This window comes from Eucalyptus grandis, chromosome 3 (assembly GCF_016545825.1).
Source record: "Eucalyptus grandis isolate ANBG69807.140 chromosome 3, ASM1654582v1, whole genome shotgun sequence".
Classification (NCBI taxonomy): domain Eukaryota; kingdom Viridiplantae; phylum Streptophyta; class Magnoliopsida; order Myrtales; family Myrtaceae; genus Eucalyptus; species Eucalyptus grandis.
This window is the reverse complement of record NC_052614.1, coordinates 11,167,687-11,186,058: the sequence shown is the minus strand read 5'-3', so window position 1 is coordinate 11,186,058 and position 18,372 is coordinate 11,167,687. Positions and strand designations below refer to the sequence as shown.

The 18,372-nt window shown below is 44.4% G+C and overlaps 2 protein-coding genes across 8 annotated transcripts; one reads left to right on the top strand and one right to left on the bottom strand.

The window, feature by feature from the left end:
- The first annotated feature begins 2,156 nt into the window (after nucleotides 1-2,156).
- On the top strand, nucleotides 2,157-9,831 carry LOC120285970 (meiotic nuclear division protein 1 homolog). 5 transcript variants are annotated; one of them, XM_018869827.2, is made up of 4 exons: nucleotides 2,163-2,235; nucleotides 2,582-2,662; nucleotides 8,928-8,972; nucleotides 9,509-9,831. In XM_018869827.2, the coding sequence occupies exons 1-4, from the start codon at nucleotides 2,176-2,178 to the stop codon at nucleotides 9,560-9,562; spliced, it is 240 nt and encodes a 79-aa protein (XP_018725372.2). In that variant the 5' UTR covers nucleotides 2,163-2,175; the 3' UTR covers nucleotides 9,563-9,831. The 5 variants fall into 5 exon arrangements, 2 of the variants coding, with proteins under 2 accessions (XP_018725372.2, XP_039166483.1); XM_039310549.1 differs by adding an exon at nucleotides 2,820-2,909 and having other exon boundaries at nucleotides 2,163-2,662; XR_005550070.1 differs by lacking the exons at nucleotides 8,928-8,972; nucleotides 9,509-9,831 and adding an exon at nucleotides 2,774-3,126 and having other exon boundaries at nucleotides 2,157-2,235.
- A 120-nt stretch (nucleotides 9,832-9,951) lies between these two features.
- LOC104436534 (vacuolar protein sorting-associated protein 32 homolog 2) lies at nucleotides 9,952-13,251 on the bottom strand. 3 transcript variants are annotated; one of them, XM_018869821.2, is made up of 8 exons: nucleotides 12,859-13,251; nucleotides 12,656-12,751; nucleotides 11,803-11,902; nucleotides 11,213-11,298; nucleotides 11,040-11,131; nucleotides 10,744-10,858; nucleotides 10,517-10,628; nucleotides 9,952-10,297 (listed from the first exon to the last, which is right to left on the bottom strand). In XM_018869821.2, exons 2-7 carry the CDS (start codon nucleotides 12,740-12,742, stop codon nucleotides 10,521-10,523), a joined length of 588 nt encoding a protein of 195 aa, XP_018725366.1. In that variant the 5' UTR covers nucleotides 12,743-12,751; nucleotides 12,859-13,251; the 3' UTR covers nucleotides 9,952-10,297; nucleotides 10,517-10,520. The 3 variants fall into 3 exon arrangements, with proteins under 3 accessions (XP_018725366.1, XP_010047643.1, XP_010047642.1); XM_010049341.2 differs by having other exon boundaries at nucleotides 12,863-13,250; XM_010049340.2 differs by having other exon boundaries at nucleotides 12,656-12,776; nucleotides 12,863-13,249.
- Between the last annotated feature and the right edge of the window lie 5,121 nt (nucleotides 13,252-18,372).

Genomic DNA, 18,372 nt, shown 5'->3' with positions numbered 1-18,372 from the left:
GCGGTGGTGGCAGGCTGCCGACAGTCAATGGTAATCGTCGACGATTAGGGGTGGCCAATGGGCTGTGGGCGGCAACAATGACGATTAGGCAGCCACGGCGACGATGGTCACCACCGGTCGAGTAGCGGCGACGATGGTCGCCATTGGTCGGGCGGTGGCAGGCGGCCATAGCAAGCAAGAAGAACAAAAGAAAAAAATTGTTTATTTCTAAAAATTATTCTTGGGAACAAGATGTTATTTTTTTATTTTTTCTTATTTCTAATCTAAATCTATTCCCTAGTTGCTTTTCTATTTCAGGGAATAGAAAAATAAGTTGGCGTTACCAAATGGATTTATATTCTTTGTTTATTCTGGTGAACAAAAGAATAGAAATCGGAAGAAATAGAATTGTTACCATGTAGGCCCTTGCTGACCTGTTTGAAGCTGCCAATTCGTTGGAACTACAGTGAGAATACAAAGGAAGAGCAGCTGAAGTGAACCGATCGACATCTCCACCATCATCTTTCGGCTTAGCACAACTGAAACTACGCGACACCAGCAATGTTATAGCTAATCAAAAAGAAGAAGAAGAAAGAAACTTAACAAAATAAGAATGGTCATTTGCTTCATCGCTAATCAATCGCGAATCTTTCCAAATCAAACCGACCTATAAATACCCTCCATTAAAATCTGTGCGGTCAAATTCGAAGGTTTGAAGTGGGAAAGCCTATGCAAAGCCGAAACATCATGGGCAAAATTGGCGAAGCTATGTAAAGTCCACGCTCGTCATCCCAATTTTAGCTTCTCTCTTGTAAATAGAACTACAATGTGATCAGCATCGCTGTAACAGGGACTGCAAAATCATACTTGCTATAACAGCTACCAAAGGTGACCATGTTGTTGATCACAAGGTCACCATATGAGCAAATTAACACGTCTTGAATGTGGAAGAAATCGGGTTGACACTCATGTGACAGAGGACCCGCATACGACATAGCACTGACTTTCTGCTCAATAATTTATTTTTATTTTTTTTAAGTCGCGTCGTAAGTATCAATTCTATTTTTTTTTGCAGCAGTGAAGCCATATAGTGTCGATGCTAGGCTCGCACAGAAGATGGCTCTAACAAGTGGGCACTAACATAGTAGAGGAAGTTCTCAAGTTTAAATCACTTTAGATTTGCGCCGTCGTGGATGGGAGACGCTGGTGGTGGTAGTCGTCTTCGATTGCGGCGGCTTTGGCAGCGGCGGTGGCCACAATCCCTAGATCTAGGGATTTTCCATTTCAGTCCTTTTTAATCCAATTGATTTTTTTTTTTTTTACTACTTTTGAATTTTATTTATTTATTTTGGTTTTATCTTGAAGTGTACCGCTTCATAGGATCAAACACATGCACATGTTATGTGGGGGTTTTTTTTTCCCATTTATTCAAACCTATGTCAGTCTTTGTCCTGATGACCAAATGCAGAATGCATTTGACATTTTGAGCTCAACAACTGGGAGCAATACAATTAAATGGGGTCGGATTTCACGTGAGACAACATGATTTAAGACTTGAATGTATTAAGCTCATATATGTCGTGTAACGCATCATGCTCTCAAATGAACAATAATCACAAACCCTTTGTCGAAGTTATATGGTTGGTAACTTAAGATCGCATGCAAAAGAACTAGAAGAGAAATAACTGGAAAAACATAATTCAAGCAAAATGGTCGATGGACTTTGATCCTAAACTTTTCGTTTCGTTTCGACATTAGTCTTTCTTAAATTGATTAAATGCTTTATGGAATGTCTCTCAATTGTCCATGCTTTGACAATTAAGCATATCGAATTGGTCTATTTTTTGATATTTTCAACGTTTTAACTCCGAAAGAATAACATCCCTGCGAGGTAAATATTATTTGATTATAAAGAAATGGGCACTTTGGTTTGTGCAAATTAGTCTGGAAAAATTCGTGCGATACATTGGATCATGTGATCTATTATATATATTGTTAAATTTCCGGGGGTGCAAAACGTAATAATTTGAAAAGATGGGGGAGCAACTTGTAAATTTCCGCCAACCTTTGTCGAGCGAGTGAAAAAAGGCTCGAAACTCAAACCTGGCTCCCGGTGTAAAACCAAATTCCCGCCAAAAGAAGAACGAGAGAGAGAGAGAGAGAGAGAAGAACCGCGGAACCTGCCGCAGCAGCAAAATGGGAGATCTCTCGACGTTAACTGTGCTTTTCGTCTGTGATTTTTGGGGCCGATCTGAGGTTGGATTCAGTTTGGACTTTGGAGCGACCATTCGATTCGCGAATTTCAGCTAGGGTTTCGAGTTTCGAGGTCTAGGGTTAGGCCGAATTGCCTGCTGGTTCTCAAGTCGAACTGGTCGTCGTTTGATGCTTGGTGCATCCGGTTTTGGATTTTAGGGCTATTCCTGATCCTCTGGAGTCTTGATGGTGCTTTGATTTTTGCTACGTCGTTTCGATTTGCGGACGCGATTTGTGCTGAGTTTTGTTAGGTTCCGTCGGATTGCTGTTCTCTTACTTGGCGACCATGGATTGCTGGCCAGATTGTGCCGTGGATTTACATATTTGTTACTTTTCGGGTCGTGTGCAGTCGAAGAAACGTGGACTCTCGTCGGAAGAGAAGCGAGAGAAGATGCTTCAGATATTCTACGAGTCGCGAGACTTCTTCCTTGTCAGATTCTGACACTTTTGACACTATTTATTGAGTACCTTACAGTTCTCAAGATGCTTCATTTTGACTGAAGTTTTCATGTTTTTACTGATGTTGTAGTTTCTTTCTCAGCAATAACAACAGAGTAACTAAATCACAGCTGCGAAATGTGTACCAGAAACTTGAATCTGATGTCCATAGTAGTAAGAGGCAGTTTATGGAGCTAGCTGATCAGTGCAATGCATTAAAGAAGGGAAGAGAGGAATCTGTGAGTAGATCTGTTTCCAACAATAGGCAATATGCTTCTAAGAGTGAGGAGTAAAAGTTTTGTGCTTCCTTTGTGGTTTGACCAGGATGAATGAGAGAAGGCTTTAAGCAACCTTAAAAAAGTAGAGGAGAAATACAGTGAGTTGAAGGTTGTGGTTGAACTATTCCCCCATTCTTATTGATTATCCCAAACTAAAACTGGAGTATTTTTGATAGTCCATTGTGTCACGGGCTGATCGATCAACTCTCGATTCACCCGTGCGGCCTTAAGGTTTTACTCCTAAGCAGCCTTTCATACTCGACTCACAACGAACTTCTAGAGAGATAAACACTTGATGAGAGAGAAACTCTGGATTTTCATATATGTTGTGAATGAGTTACAATGAGGGAGGACACCCCTTTATATACAAGTATAAGGCAAACCCTACCCGTAGATCTCCCTTAGATCTAACGGTGGAGATTGCACCTCCCCATCTACCAACCACTTGCATTCATAGCCAACTACCAGCTATATGCATTTATGGCCAACTACCGCCTACTCGCATTTATAACGTATGCGTACAAATACGGTATCACTCGCCCCTAGGAGAATACTGTACATCTCGGGAACATAGGTCGAGGGTCATCACGTGTCACGCCCGTGCCATGGAAACCTCTTGGACATGCTAACTTTCAGGCCGTGACATTCTCCCCACCTAATCAGCGACGCCCTCGTCGCGTCTTCAGCATGGAAATCTTCTATCTCTTTCTTGAACGCCAAAGACTCTCCTCGGGCTCCCAACGGCTTCGCTCTCCGGAGACCCTTCTATCGGATCATATACTCGCGCTTGGGCGCACAATACCTCTTTCGTATGACTCGGTCCGCCAAGATGGTCTCAACTTCCCGATCATACGAGGTCTTTGCCCCGAGCGGCGCTCGATGAGACTCTCCTCGATCCGGGTCTTCCTCATCAATTTGGAAGGGTTTGAGCATACTTACGTGGAACACCGGATGTACTTTTAGCTTTGGCGGTAGCTCCAGCTTGTATGCGACTCTTCCAACCCGTTGTAGTACTTGAAATGGCCCTCGTAGCGACGGATCAACCCCTTGTGCACGTCCTTGTATCGAAGAACCACGTGCAGCTTGGCCAGCACTTGGTCTCCAACTTGGAATTCCACATGCCGTCGCTTCTTGTCCGCCCATTTCTTCATGCGCTTGGAGACTTTGTGTAGACACGCCCGGGCCAAGTCCGCCTCTTCTTGCATATTCTTGGCGAACTTGTACGTGGGCGGGCTACTCCCCCGGTAACCCGAAGCAATAGTGCTCGGGGTGTTTGGTTGTTGCCCAGTTGCAACCTTGAACGAACTCTGGCCGGTCGACTCGCTCCGCTGCAAGTTGTAGGAGAACTGGGCTACGTCGATCAACTTCGCCCAATCCACTTGCGTCGTGCTCACGTAGTGCCGAAGGTAGATCTCCAAGAGTGCATTGACCCGCTCCGTCTGACTGTAGGTTTGGGGATGCAAACTCGTTGACATGTTCAATTCGACCCCAAAGAATCTGAACACTTCGGACCAGAAACGTCCGTGAAGCGGGGATCCCGATCGCTCACGATCGTGCGTGGCACCCCCGCACTTCACCACATGCTTCATGAATAGCTTGGCCGCTTCTTCGGCCGGGCAATCCTTTGTCGCAGGCATAAAGGTTGCATACTTGGAGAACCGGTCAACCACCACCATTAGAGTCCGACACCCTTCAGACTTGGGTAAGTTGACGATGAAGTCCATGGAAACGCTTTCCCATGGACGGGATGGAACGGGAAGTGGTTGTTACAAACCGGCGACGATCGTTGCTCTAGCTTGTCTTGTTGGCAAACCCAGGCAAGTCTTCACATATGCCTCCACGTCGTCGCGCATTTGTGGCCAATAGTACCGATCTTCAACGAGGGCCAACGTGCGGTGGATCCCTGGATGACCCGCCCACTTCGAATCGTGGCACTCGCGCAAGATTTCCTTCCTCAACTTCCCATGGAAGGGCACATACAGCGCTTTCTTCCCTTGGTGTAGAGGAGTTCGTCCTCACACCAAAGCGGGTCTTACCTTCCTTGGCATACCCGATGAGAGCTTGGGCTCTTGGATCATGCTCCAGCCCTTCTTTGATGCGGTCGACCCAAGGGCAGCTTGGTCGACTCACCGTGTGGCTCATCAGCTCCGTCTTTCGACTCAACGCGTTTGCCACGGAGTTGGCCTTTCCCGGCTTGTACTCCAGCGCGAGTCGATTCCGCCAGAAAATCCTGCCACCGAGCTTGCTTCGGACTCAACTTCTTTTGGGTCTGAAAGTAACTCGTGGCCACGTTGTCCGTCTTCACGACGAACTTCGATCCCAGGATGTAATGTCTCCACGTCCGAAGGCAGTGCACCACCGCGGTCATCTCCTTCTCTTGGACGATGTATCGACGCTCCGTGTCGTTCAGCTTTCGGGACTCGAACGCCACCGGATGTCCATCCTGCATAAGAACACCACCGATCGCATAATCTGATGCATCGGTCTCTACCTCATAAGGTTTGGTGTGGTCGGGCAATGCCAACACCGACTCCTCGGTCATGGCGGTCTTCAATCGATCGAAGGCTCTTTGACATCGATCCGTCCACTCCCACGCCCTCTCTTTCTTCAGTAGGTCCATGAGTGGCACGGTGATGCTTGAGTAGCTCCGCACGAACCGTCGGTAGTAGTTGGTGAGGCCCAAGAACGACCTCAACGCAGGTACCTTCGTCGGCGGCTCCCATTCGACGATCGATTGAATCTTCGCCTTGTCCATCCGCACTCGTCCACCTCCAACGATGTGCCCCAAGAACGGGACTTCTTCTTGGGCGAAGGCACACTTCTCGCGCTTGACGAACAGCTCGTTCTCGCGCAAGGTTTGGAAAACCTGCCTTATGTGCTCGACATGTTCTTCCAACGTCCGGCTATATATCACAATATCGTCTAGGTAAACCACTACAAACCTATCTAGGAAAGGGTGGAGTACCTTGTTCATCATCGTGCAGAAAGTGGCTGGAGCGTTGGTCAAGCCGAACGGCATAACCAGGAATTCATAGGATCCGTACCGCGTCACGCACGCTGTCTTCGGCTCGTCCCCCTCGGCGATCCGAACTTGGTAGTACCCGATCAAAGATCCAGCTTGGGGAACCACTTAGCGCCCCCAAGTTGATCAAAGAGATCCGCAATGAGTGGGATCGGGTACTTGTTCTTCACGGTCAGCTTGTTCAGCGCCCGGTAGTCTATGCACATCCGGAGTGACCCATCGTGCTTCTTTTGGAATAGGACCGGTGCACCGAACGGGGCCTTTGACGGCCGTATGTAGCCCGCATCGAGCAGCTCCTTGAGTTGCCTCCTCAACTCTTCTAACTCGGGTGGCGCCATACGGTAAGGCGCCATGGCAGGCGGTCGAGCGTCAGGCACAAGCTCGATCCTGTGGTCCACCTCCCTCTTGGGTGGCAGCTTCTTCGGCAGCTCCGAAGGCATAACATCCTTGAACGAGTCGAGGACTTGGGTCGCTTCCGTCGGGACTTCTTTCCCTTCGCCCTTGTCGTCCTCGATCTTCAAGGTTGCCAGGAAGGTCACCTCTCCCTTCCTTGTTCCTTTGGTGAGTCGTATGGCCGAGATCATCTTTCGATCACGCTCCGACTCGCGATGGACCGGAATCACGCATTGGCTATTCTTGTCCAACACGCATATACATTCCGCAAAGGGAACTACAACAGCATGGATCCTATCTAGGAATTTAATTCCAATGACAATATCGTAGTCGTCAAGTGGAATTACCTCTAGAGTCTCCTTGCCTCTCCATGACCCGAGTTGTATCTCCACGTCCCTTGCAACCCTGATCGCAGGGACTTCCTTGGAGTTCACGGTCTTGAGCCAACTGGCTCCCTTCTCAACCCGTAGGTTAAGTTTCTTCGCGGCTTCTTCCGAGATGAAGATGTCGGATGCTCCCGTGTCCACGAGTGCACTCATCGTGGTCACTCCGATCTTCACGTCCGCGAACATCAAGCCTTTCGGCTCCTTTGCCTTCTTGGCCTTGATCGTGCTAAGGAGTCGCAGCGATCCCAACCGTGCTTCCTCCCTAGGCTCGTCTTCTTTGCAAAGAGCGGCCAACTTGGCTTTGTTCGGGCAATCCCGCGCCATGTGTGGGCCGTCGCAGAAGAAGCAGCTATATGAACGTACCTTCCTTTGACCACCTCCATTTGGTCCCGCATTAGCCCGGTGAGGGTGAGGACCATTCGGCGGTGTAGCTCCAGTCGGGCGATTGTTGAATCTACCCCGATCTCCCCCACCATTGCCTTTGTCCCTTGGACGGGTATCCGGTCGGGATGTGGAAGGTGACGCCTTGTACTCTACGAGCGACTCGGCTATGGTCATGGCCGTAGTGAGATCTCCCACGTTGTACCGCTTCAACTCTTGCTTCGTCCATGGTTTGAGACCACCCATGAACTGGTGAAACGCTTCGACTTCATTCATCGAGGGGATTTGGAGTAGCAACTCCGAGAACCGCTTGATGTAGTCGCGCACACCGCCCTTCGCTCGAGACGCCTTCCAGCTCGTCACGAGCTTCCTCCTCCGCATAAGCGGGAAAGTAGTTCCGTCGGAACTCTTCGACGAAGTCTACCCAGGTCGCGATAGGATTCCCGCACCTATCATCCGACCGACGACGCCACCACAATAAAGCACTATCCGCTAAGTACATGGATGCAGTGTTTACCCGTGTTTGGTCGTCGTTGATTCCCATGGCCTCGGAAGTATCGCTCCATGTACCACGAAAAGTTGTCCACGTCCTTGGCCACCCGCGAGCCCCGGAATTCCTTTGGCTTCGGCGTGTCCACCCGTGGATCTTGCACCGTGATGACACCGTTCACGCGTGCAGCTTGTGCTTCCGCGAGCTTACCCGTAAGCTCAGCAATCTCCGCGCGCATAGCCGCCATTGCAGCCTCCAAGGGTTCGTACCTTTGTGTGAGTTCTTCCTGTAGAGTCCCCAGCAACTCGTGGCGGAGTTCTCCCATGCCGGTCTTGAGCTCTTGCACTTCCGCAAACAGCTCCTCCCTTCCGGCGTCAACCCCGTCCACGGTCTGGGTCAGGTCATCGACCGATCCTTGGACATCGGAGACGAACAACTCTAGCTTCGCCATCCGTTGTGCAAGATCCCCCATAGGTTCTTTTGAACCACCACGGGCCTTCTTCCCTCGGACACCGCCCTTCTCGGCGTTCCGCCCACGATCAGCGCCGTCTTCACCCAGGACCAACGCCTCATCAGATCGTGGATCAGCCATTGCACTTGTGCTTGGATCGCAAATCAGCTCTGATACCACTTGTCACGGGCCGATCGATCAACTCTCGATCAACTCTCGATTCACCCGTGCAGCCTTAAGGTTTTACCCCTAAGCAGCCTTTCACACTCGACTCACAACGAACTTCTAGAGAGATAAACACTTGATGAGAGAGAAGCTCTGGATTTTCATATATGTTGTGAATGAGTTACAATGAGGGAGGACACCCCTTTATATACAAGTATAAGGCAAACCCTACCCGTAGATCTCCCTTAGATCTAACGGTGGAGATTGCACCTCCCCATCTACCAACCACTTGCATTCATAGCCAACTACCAGCTATATGCATTTATGGCCAACTACCAGCTACTCGCATTTATAACGTATGCGTACAAATACGGTATCACTCGCCCCTAGGAGAATACTGTACATCTCGGGAACATAGGTCGAGAGTCATCACGTGTCACGCCCGTGCCATGGAAACCTCTTGGACATGCTAACTTTCGGGCCGTGACAATTGTCTGATATTTTAAGATGAGATGGCAGAATATGCAGACAATGATCCAGCTGCCTTCGAAGCAATGACTTAAGAAAGCCAGTGTTATGATGCTCAGGCTTCTAGTTTTTTCCCTAAGCTATCCTGGATTTCACGTTTCTTTCTTTATGGTACTTTGTTTGGCAATCTGACTAGCTGACTATTCCTCAATAATGTGGACAGAGGATGCAATATCAGTTGCCCATGCGGCAGCCAATAGACGGACAGGTATTGCCTCTTCACAGATTCTGCTCTGTTAAGTGCTTATTTCAGTTTTCAAGTAAGCACTTGAGCAATTTTGTGACATTGTAAATTTCCTCTATTTTGGCCCTTTAAATTCTTTCTGGGTCTTAATGTTGCAAACAATATTTTCACACTGAGACAGTGGTGCTCAAACAATTTTCCAGAAGCCAAAGAACTGCTAGAACATATGTTCCAGGAGGCAATTCCCCTAAGCACAGATATAGCCTCGTCCAAAAGCATCATAGTAGGTCAACCACTACCCAAAATCCGGATATCTGCGGTTTATTTGGCTGACCACACTAAATAACAGCATCTAAACCATTACCGAATGTGACAGTTTGCTACAAGCAACATTTTCTGCTCACCTGATAAATTAGTCCAGTGAAAAATATAGTTACAAAGGCATGAGTAAGTTTACTCTTGAGTAAGGCGTGAGCTGCTCCTTTGAAGTAGCTATTTTAGCATATCTGATCTTCTAAGTTTCTTTGAACTAAAGTTCTAATGCTCAAATGTAACTGAAGGTGGGAATTAGTGATGATTTGGACTACTTGGAGATGTCAACACCGGGAAATTAGATACCACGGAGTCAAATGGCATATACACCAGGTGTTGCATCCAAATTCTCTCGGATTCTGATGCAAATCTATTAAAATGAAAGAGCACATTGCGTGAGTATGTTGTTGCCTTGGTCTAATGTCTGAGCAAAGCTTCCTAGACCTGTCATAAATTTATTAGCTGACCCTCTCTGAATGTACAAGCTGAATCGGTTTTTATGCTTGATGAGATTGGGGGTGATGTGTAATTTGGATCATACAACTTGATGGAAACACACTTTTGACAGTAATATCTCCACCTGCATGCCTCTCTCTCTACATTGCCAGTGCAGAGAAATGCGTGTGCAGCAAAAAAGGTAGGAAAATGACATTGCTGCATCAGAAGATCCGAGCAGCTTCTGAAACCTTGCTAACAAATAGAAATCAGGCCTTTATTTGCTCTTCTGGGATGTATGACCAGATTATAGATATCCATACACACTAGTATAGTACTTCAGAGGAAGATCAAATCTGTCTAGGTCGAATTTAAGAAGCCCAATCAAGATTGAAGTACAAATTATGAACAGCACAGTCCAACTTCGTAAGTTGGTGAAGACTTGAGAAGCTACTGTTGGGGTTCGTCTCCAATTAAATGAAATTCCACTGTATCTAGTAACAAAAATATCGATGCAAATGCGTAGCAGCACAGCAGCGGGAATATCCATAATACAGGTTTGGCATCTTTACACAGCCTCAGTAAACTATGAGCAGCAAGACCTATGGAATGTAACTGATATATCAGATTAGAATGACAGCATAACAACATAGCCAAAGAAAAAGTCGTCTTCTCCTATGCCACTTAACATACGAAAGAAAGAAATCATTGGCAGCCAAGGGAAAAACAGAATTTTGGCCAATTTAAGAGTAACCTAACTTATAGACCAACAGCAATGAAATGCTTAATACTAGCTTTTGAAAAAAGGAGAGAAGATTGACCTGCTCAAAGTGCCATCTCAGCTTGCGAATCAGCAAGTTCATCCTTCTCAGCTGTCCTCTGAGGAACAGGGTCAGCTCCTTCCCGTTCTTTGAGCTTTGCCTCAACTTTATCCTGGAATTACAAAGTGATTAGAGATAAGCATGGACTTTCTGGGAGGTAGTTTTAGATCCTCTGTACCGGTGATCAAAAGCATAACTAAAATAAAAGAAAGTGCGAGGATGGTAACCTCATTGAACTCAGTGGCTGCACCAGAAGGAGTTCGCAATGAAGCTTGAATTAGTTTCACGTTTGTCATTACTTCTTTAGTCTCATCCATGTTCTTGTCCCCATCATCAATATTTCTGTGAAAAAATAGACATCAGTAAACTCTACAAGCAAAAGAAAGCACCATAATGGAGCACCCGGCTAATTCAACCTCAAGAAACTGCAATAAGAAAGTGCTGCCACATTGCATAGAAAGAAACAAATATCAACAAAATCAGTATTCCGCAATTCAGAAAAGAAAACAAAAGTAGGACATACGTCGCCTTCTGCATTTCTTGCATTGCTGCTGCTCCAATTTTCAGAGCATCCACAGTTTCAGTTGTTGTTTTTACTCCTTCCAACTTTATTATCTGGACCATTCACATATCAGTCATCCAATCCTACAAGCAGATATCAAGGAAGTTCTGAATCATTGAATCTTGATGGCTCACCAGTTCCTCAATCTGAAATTGGGAATTCCCAAGCAGCTCAATCTGCTGTTCATACAGGCTCTTCCTCTTCAAGCATAGATTTGCAGCTGCATTTCCAAAGGCACAACTTTATGTCAATAAGATAGACTAGCTGACTTCCATAATTGATGAATGCCATCATATAGCTTCAGGTATCTTATGAAAGTAAAAAATTTCTTGCGTAGTTGCAAGTCAGAGTTACAGGGGAGAAGAAAACAAGTAATATATGTGAAATGATATAAAATGAAGTTGCGGCCACAAACAACAAAATGTAATGGTGAAAGAATTGATTGTGCTAAGATTGCTATCCAGTAATAAGGTCACAGTTATACAAAGGAGAGTATAGATCAGAATGCAATGACAGATTAAAGTGCTTTGACTGCCACATACAATGAAATAATGAACGTAAGGACCAGTTTATGTGGATTTGCACTGAATTATTGTGTACAAAACTCCATTCCTAATAGCAGTGGACAGGTTGAGCAAATGAAGCAACTCCGAGAAACAACGTAACAAAAACAAAGGCGTAAAGGGTATCTATCCAGGAAAAACGTCGAGGTGAGTGACCGTACCCCCCCTATCTCTTGCTCTGAAAGACTTCTTCGCTTTCTTAACCTCTTGAGAAGCCTTCTTTTTGTAAGTCTGCGCTTTTTTCTTCAGCTTTTCGAGTGTCTGTACAGAAAGGAGAACAGAGGGTCCAAATGAAACAGTTAAATATACAAATGATATAACCTACCATAATTATTTGCATAGACTAAGGTTAAATCTTTTTTCTAAGCCTACAATCCAACAAAATAAATCCACATCTTAATATACAGAAATGCAGATGCATGTGTTTTACTATAATACATACTTGAAGTAGGCATTTCTTAATTACTCACAACATCAGGGGAAGTCAAAATGAAAAAGACTCTCCACATAAAAAAACGGACTCTTCGGGAAATTGTTATAAAAACAGATAACTCTTCTACCTGTCAAGTAATCAGATCAAAAATTTCGATGCACTGAATAAATGTGTGATGGTGTGCCTTGGTTGAACTAGCACATATAGCCGCAGTTAACTTCCTCACTAAAAAAATAAAATAAAATAAAAATAATAATAATAATAGAAGAGCTAACAAACAGCTTTCGCTTTCAGGTACAAAATAAGCTGGAAAGGTTATGAATCACTATAAATAAGCAGCCAATTATTGAAGTATGCGGTTGCATCAATTCCGTACACAGTCATATGGAGACTCGATTATCGAAAGCGAAACTGTCGCCAGAAGGTAAAAGCCCCGAGCACAGGTCCCCATTGGGAGCTCAAGGAAGTACATCTACTCGTCAGTTTTCCCAAAAAAGAAAACCCAGTACCATTTCTTCAACCATTGAAGGGAAAAAAAAGGGACAGAACCGAAAATTCAAAAACAAGCGCGGGAACTGTACCTTCTTCAACTTATCCCTCGGGGTGAGAGGCTGAGCGTCGATCCCCAGCTTAAGTTTCTTAAAAAGCCGGCACATCCAGCCAAACATGATCGATCACTGCCCAAGGAAAACCCTTGTTATCCTATCAACGCCAAAAAGATCGAACCAACCCAATCAATCTGCAGAGACAAACAGGACAGAGCAAAAAAAGGGAAAGCGCATACCAACCTCGGAGAACTGAGGGCGGAGCTCGAAGCCGGGCGAGGGATCGGACAGAGAGCGAGAGCAAGATGGTCCACCGGAGAAGTCGATGAGGTTTATACTAATGTCCTATCTCGTACGAAGCATTATCTTCCATGCCTGCGCTGGAAGTCGCTTTCACCTCCGCTTCTTTTTTGAGCCTTTCTTTTAACTTCTCCCCCGCAAGCAAGTTTTCGAATAGCTTCCCCAGAAAGTTATGAAATTTTGCGAAGAGTTTACCCCTTGAAGAGTCTGAATCTTTTCGAAGAGTTTGCCTTGAAAAGTTTCCCCCTAGAAAGTTCTTTAAAGTTTGGAAAGTTTTCACTTTTAGAAAGTTTTTTAAAAAAGTTTTTGAAGAGTTTTCTCCAGAAAGTTTTTTAAGGTTTTGAGCCTTGATCCACAGAAAGTTTTTGAGGAGTTTTTGAGCCTTGCTTCTTTTTTTTTTTGGATCAGAAAACCTTGCTTTTAACTTATTGCGTTTTTGAGGCATTTATCATTTCCACCCCCGCCGCTTCTTATTCAGCTAATGCAGAGCACGCCCGACAAAGTGCGTTATGACCATTTTGCCCGTCGTGGATCCTGTCCTTTAGCATCTTTGCAATCTTTTTGGTGTCTTTTTTTTTTTTTTTGATAATGGTAAGAATATATTGAGTTTTAACCAACTATACAAAAGATTCAGTGCCAAAAACTTTCACTCATAGTACCAATAAGTCAAAATGAGTGAAATGAAGCCGAAGTAAAAGAGAGCTACAAAGAAGCAGCAAATAAAACAAAGGAAACAACCCAAACGACAGGTAGAAGGAGCTACAAAAGAAACGGCACCAAGGCAAAGAACAAGCTGCAAAAAAAGGTAGCCTTCAAAGGAGTCAACGCATGCCATGAACAACGAAAGCTGGAGTAGCAATGAAGGTCGAAGCCCAACAAAAAACCAAGGAAACGCCACAACCCAGCAACCACCAACCAAGGCGAAACTAGAATTTTCCGGCGCTAATTAGGAGAACCAAGACCTTATAAGAAGATGGATGGGTCGAATCCCCAACCTCGCCGGAGTCTCCTATTTCTTGAGTTATCCGCCGCATTTTTGAAGGTCAGAACTTTGTCCTTAACCACTTTGATGAGATGGTTTTTCAAAGTCAAAACCACCAATGCTTCCCCTTAGAAAATAATACTATTCATTTTCTTCCAAATCAGATGGCACAAGGCACCAAAAAAGAACCGTGCAATGCAGTGGAAGAAATCCTTACCTAGAAGGAACTTCAAAGCCCAAAGGAGATTCTCCGATCAAGATCGATTACACCAAAGAAGATTACATCTAACGGCCCAGAAAAATACAAGAGTAGCCAAGATGTGACAATCAAAGAAAAGATGGTTGATAGAATCCGGCGTGGTGTTACAAAAGGTGCACAACACATTATCAATTCTACCATAAGATAGGAGGGAAACCTTAGTAGGTATACGATTTCTAGTAATCAGCTAGAGGTTGAATTGAAATCTAGGGGCGATGGCATTGTTCCAAATAAGCAAGGCTCAAGGAACACGGTTCTTCTTGCTCCTAATGGCTTCCTAGGTTGAGGCGACTGTGAAGGTACCGGAAGAGTTCCCATGCCAAGTAAACCGGTCAGGGGCCTGAGTAAGAATCGGAAAGGAAAAGTCCCAACACTCCAAGAGAGTCTTGAAGACTTGACCAAAGGGGAAAGGAGGTCCGCCACCGTCGCTTGCCTAGAGAGGCCCGAGCTATCAGTAAGAGATTCGGAATAAATAAGTTTAATGGGCCTTACTGGTGTCAATGGTCAAACCATAAAGACATTGAAAGGCCATCACCACCTCTCCATAGAAAGGATAACCAAAATTCCCTCCTTAGCTACAAGATCTTCTTCCAAGCCCACAAACACACTGTAGGTTTGCCGAAGACCCAAAAATTTTCCCTTCTTAAGAAATTGGTGTGAATCCACTTACACCACAAAGATTTTTTATTCGTAAACAAAATCCAAATATACTTAAGCATGGAAGCTTTATTGCAGTCTTGCAACCTACGAATGCCCAGACCTCCCTTCTCCTTCGGGAGATAAACGTCCTCCTAGGAGACTTTAGCCCCACCATGATCAAGGGAGGGTAAACACACTAGCCCAAAAAGCTTGGATAGAATGAAGGACAGACTTGATTAACTGGAGTCTTCCTACAAAGGATAGGAACCGCTGGGCCCAAGTTTGGACCCTAGCTATGATACGGTCAATAAGGGCGATGCAGTCTGCTTTACCAAGCCTCGAGAAGATAATTGGCATTCTCAAATACCGCATTGGCAGCTTCCCTTTCTATAAACCAAGGGCCAACAGAATATAATTCCGTAGAGAAGAAGACCCTCCCACAAGAAAGACCTCACTTTTGTTTTTATTTGGCATCATCCCACTCTAGGAGGAGAAGATATCAAGGCCTCTTTTTAACAGTGACACTGAAGCCCAATCTGCCTCATAGAAAAGGAAGACGTCATCGGCGAAGAAAGCTTCACAATTTTGCACCTCTAGAAATATTTAAAATCCTAATGGGAAGTGCGAGAGCTCAAAACCCTAGAAAAAACCTCCATCACCAAGATAAAAAGATAGAGAGACATTGGGTCCCTTTGCCGGAGGCCCTGGCCACTTGAGAAAAATCCATATAACTCACCATTGATTGAAATGGAATACTTCAGAGTATGCACACAAACCATGATAAGCCGAATCATCCACTTAGGGAAACCGAAAGCTGTGAGAGTCAGCTCAAGGAAACCCTAGTCCGCTGTATCATGTACTTTGGTTTTTTACCCATTGTGGATAAAATAACCGGTGCATTTATGGTGCGTTAGCTTAGGTGCCGTTTGGTAACATTTCGGGGAACACTTGTTTCTGTTTTTTTTGTTCCCCAGAACAAAAATAAAAAATAAAAAACGTGTTTGGTAAATTTTTTGTTCCTGGGAACAGGCTTGGAAAGAAACAAGAAACAAAAAAGTTGTTTCTTGTTTCCAAGAACAACTCAAGAAACAAGTTTTTTTTTTCTTTCTTTTTCTCTTCCTTTCTTCCCTAGTTGGTCACGGGCCCGGCGATGGCTGGCGACTAGCCAGACGAAGCCTGGTGACCTTGTTAGAGCCTCGTCGGCCCCTGGTAAGGTTGCCCCGATCTTGCCAGCCACCAGCGAGGCTCGACCTCGCCCAGATCTGGCGAGGCCGAGCCTTGCTTGGCCATCGCGAGGCCCGGTGTTGCCTGGGTCTGACGTCACCTGGCCTTGTGATAGCTGGGCGAGGCTCGACCTCGCCAGATCTAGGCGAGGTTGAGCCTCGCTCGACCACAACGAGGCCAAGCCTCATTGGTGGTTGAGACGTGGTGGTTGAGCCTCGTCAATGGCCAACGAGGCTCCCTCGAGGCCAGCGACCTTGTTTGGCCGGTCTTTAGTCGGCCATGGCCAAGCCGACGATTGGCAAAGAGGAAGGAAAAAGAAAAAAAATGAAAGAAAAAAAGAAAAAAAATGTAATGAAATTATTAATATATTGCAAGAAATTTTAAGTCACAAAATTTTTTAGGGTTGTACAAAATGTGATTCCCTGGAACATAAATTTTTTATAATTACCAAATGCCTCAAAATAAAGGCCAAAAATCAACAGCTAGCAGCCCCTACGAATTTGCTGATTTCTGTGATGACCTAGACCCGGGGTAATACGGAGGGATGAATCGAGATCACCTTGGCAGTACATGGGTGAGGCTAAGGGTATGTCTCCAATCCCACATTGCTTCTGGGGGAGTCCTGGGGTAGTTTATAAAGGCTTGGGTCTCTCTAATTTGTGTAACGCATTTTAAAGCAGTGAGGATTTAGTGTCTAAAGCGGACAATATTACACAATGGGGCCTGGGTCATTACAAATGGTTTCAGAGCCGACTCTCGACTGCGTGTGGATCCCTATAATTTGTGTAATGTGTTTTAAAGCCGTGAGGATTTAGTGTCAAAAGCGGACAATATTATACAGTGGGGCCCGATTCATTACAATTTCCATCTTCAATTCCTCACCAAATTAACCAAATTGGCCTCCAAAAATACCAACTAAGGTGCCCAAACAAATTTCCATAATTTCCCTCACAAACCAACTCACTTTGAAGGCCAAAAATCCACTTAAAAATGCCCCTCCGAATTTCTTGAATTAAAATTGCCAATTTTGTTTTTTCCGCCAAAATTTCGAACTTGCCAAAAATTCTTTAAAGGATGAGACGATGTCCAAAACATAAATCGTGACACACTCGAATTTTCGATTCCCGAAACTAAGTTCAATTTTGTGGTTAATTTCAACCATACGAGATTTTAGCATGACTTAATCTACCGGGTAACTTTAAGGAATTTTATCGCATTTTACCCGTGGTTGATAATTCTCGATCCACATTTCGTGCATTTTTGACTCATCGGTAACTTTCGATTATCGTAAAAATTTCAAGGTTTGACGCAAATTTTACAATCAGGTAGAATCACCCACAACTTAATTACGTGCTTCTGTCGAATCGACCTATCTCCAGTCTCTAATCGATTACAACGGTGTCATATGGACCCTTGCCGATTAGCATGGTCGAGTAGTTGATTTCTGATTGAATTCTCAAGTCTGTTGCATTTATATCCCTTAACGGTTTCACCTGATAGATTAGTTTATCTCGTGAGCGATCAGCTCATAGAAAAAGACTATAAGCGCGTCAATGAAAAGCCCATTTCATTTAATCAAAATAGGGTTAAAAATCAAGATGTCACAGTTTCACTTAACTTGAACAAAAAAAAAAATGGACAACTCAAAGACCCAACGACCTTGTAAAGTCTTGAGAGACACTGACCAAAAAAAAAAAAAAAAAAAGTCTTGAGAGACTGAATTTGAAGTTTCGATAACACAAGTATGAAATCTTTGCTTTTACTCAAAAATTTGAAAAATGATAATTGGAGAGGAAAGTGACAAGTGATCTCTCTCTCTCTCTTTTTTTTTTTTTCTTTATAAGAACAAGTTGGAATTCTTTTTGAAGTTTGGTTATTTGTAGAGGTTTTTTTGCAATCAAGAGTTGATGTACTTGGAAGACTTACATAAATTACAAAGGGATAAGAATGTTCAAGTAAGGTCTAAAGCAATGATAACATTGAGTGAAATAATAGGTTGAAATTGAGTGAGAAGTGTGCAAATTAGAAAGTGACAAATGTCTCAACCATATGATTCCAAAGTAGATATTTTGATAGGTCACTAAGATATCCAGTATTTCAATACAAAAATAAGGAAACCGGTGTCCATTCTAAACATTAATAAGTCAAAAAAATATTTTTAATCCACCAAAACATTATGCAAAAGTTGCCAAATGCCAACATAAACTCAACTCCATAAATTTCTAACCTACCACTTATTTGATACATAATTTCGGAGCATATCAGTCTCCACTAGCAATTACTATGATGACATAGGATTCACCATCACTCCATATAATCAACCTACTAATGCTTATTAATCTAACTAGA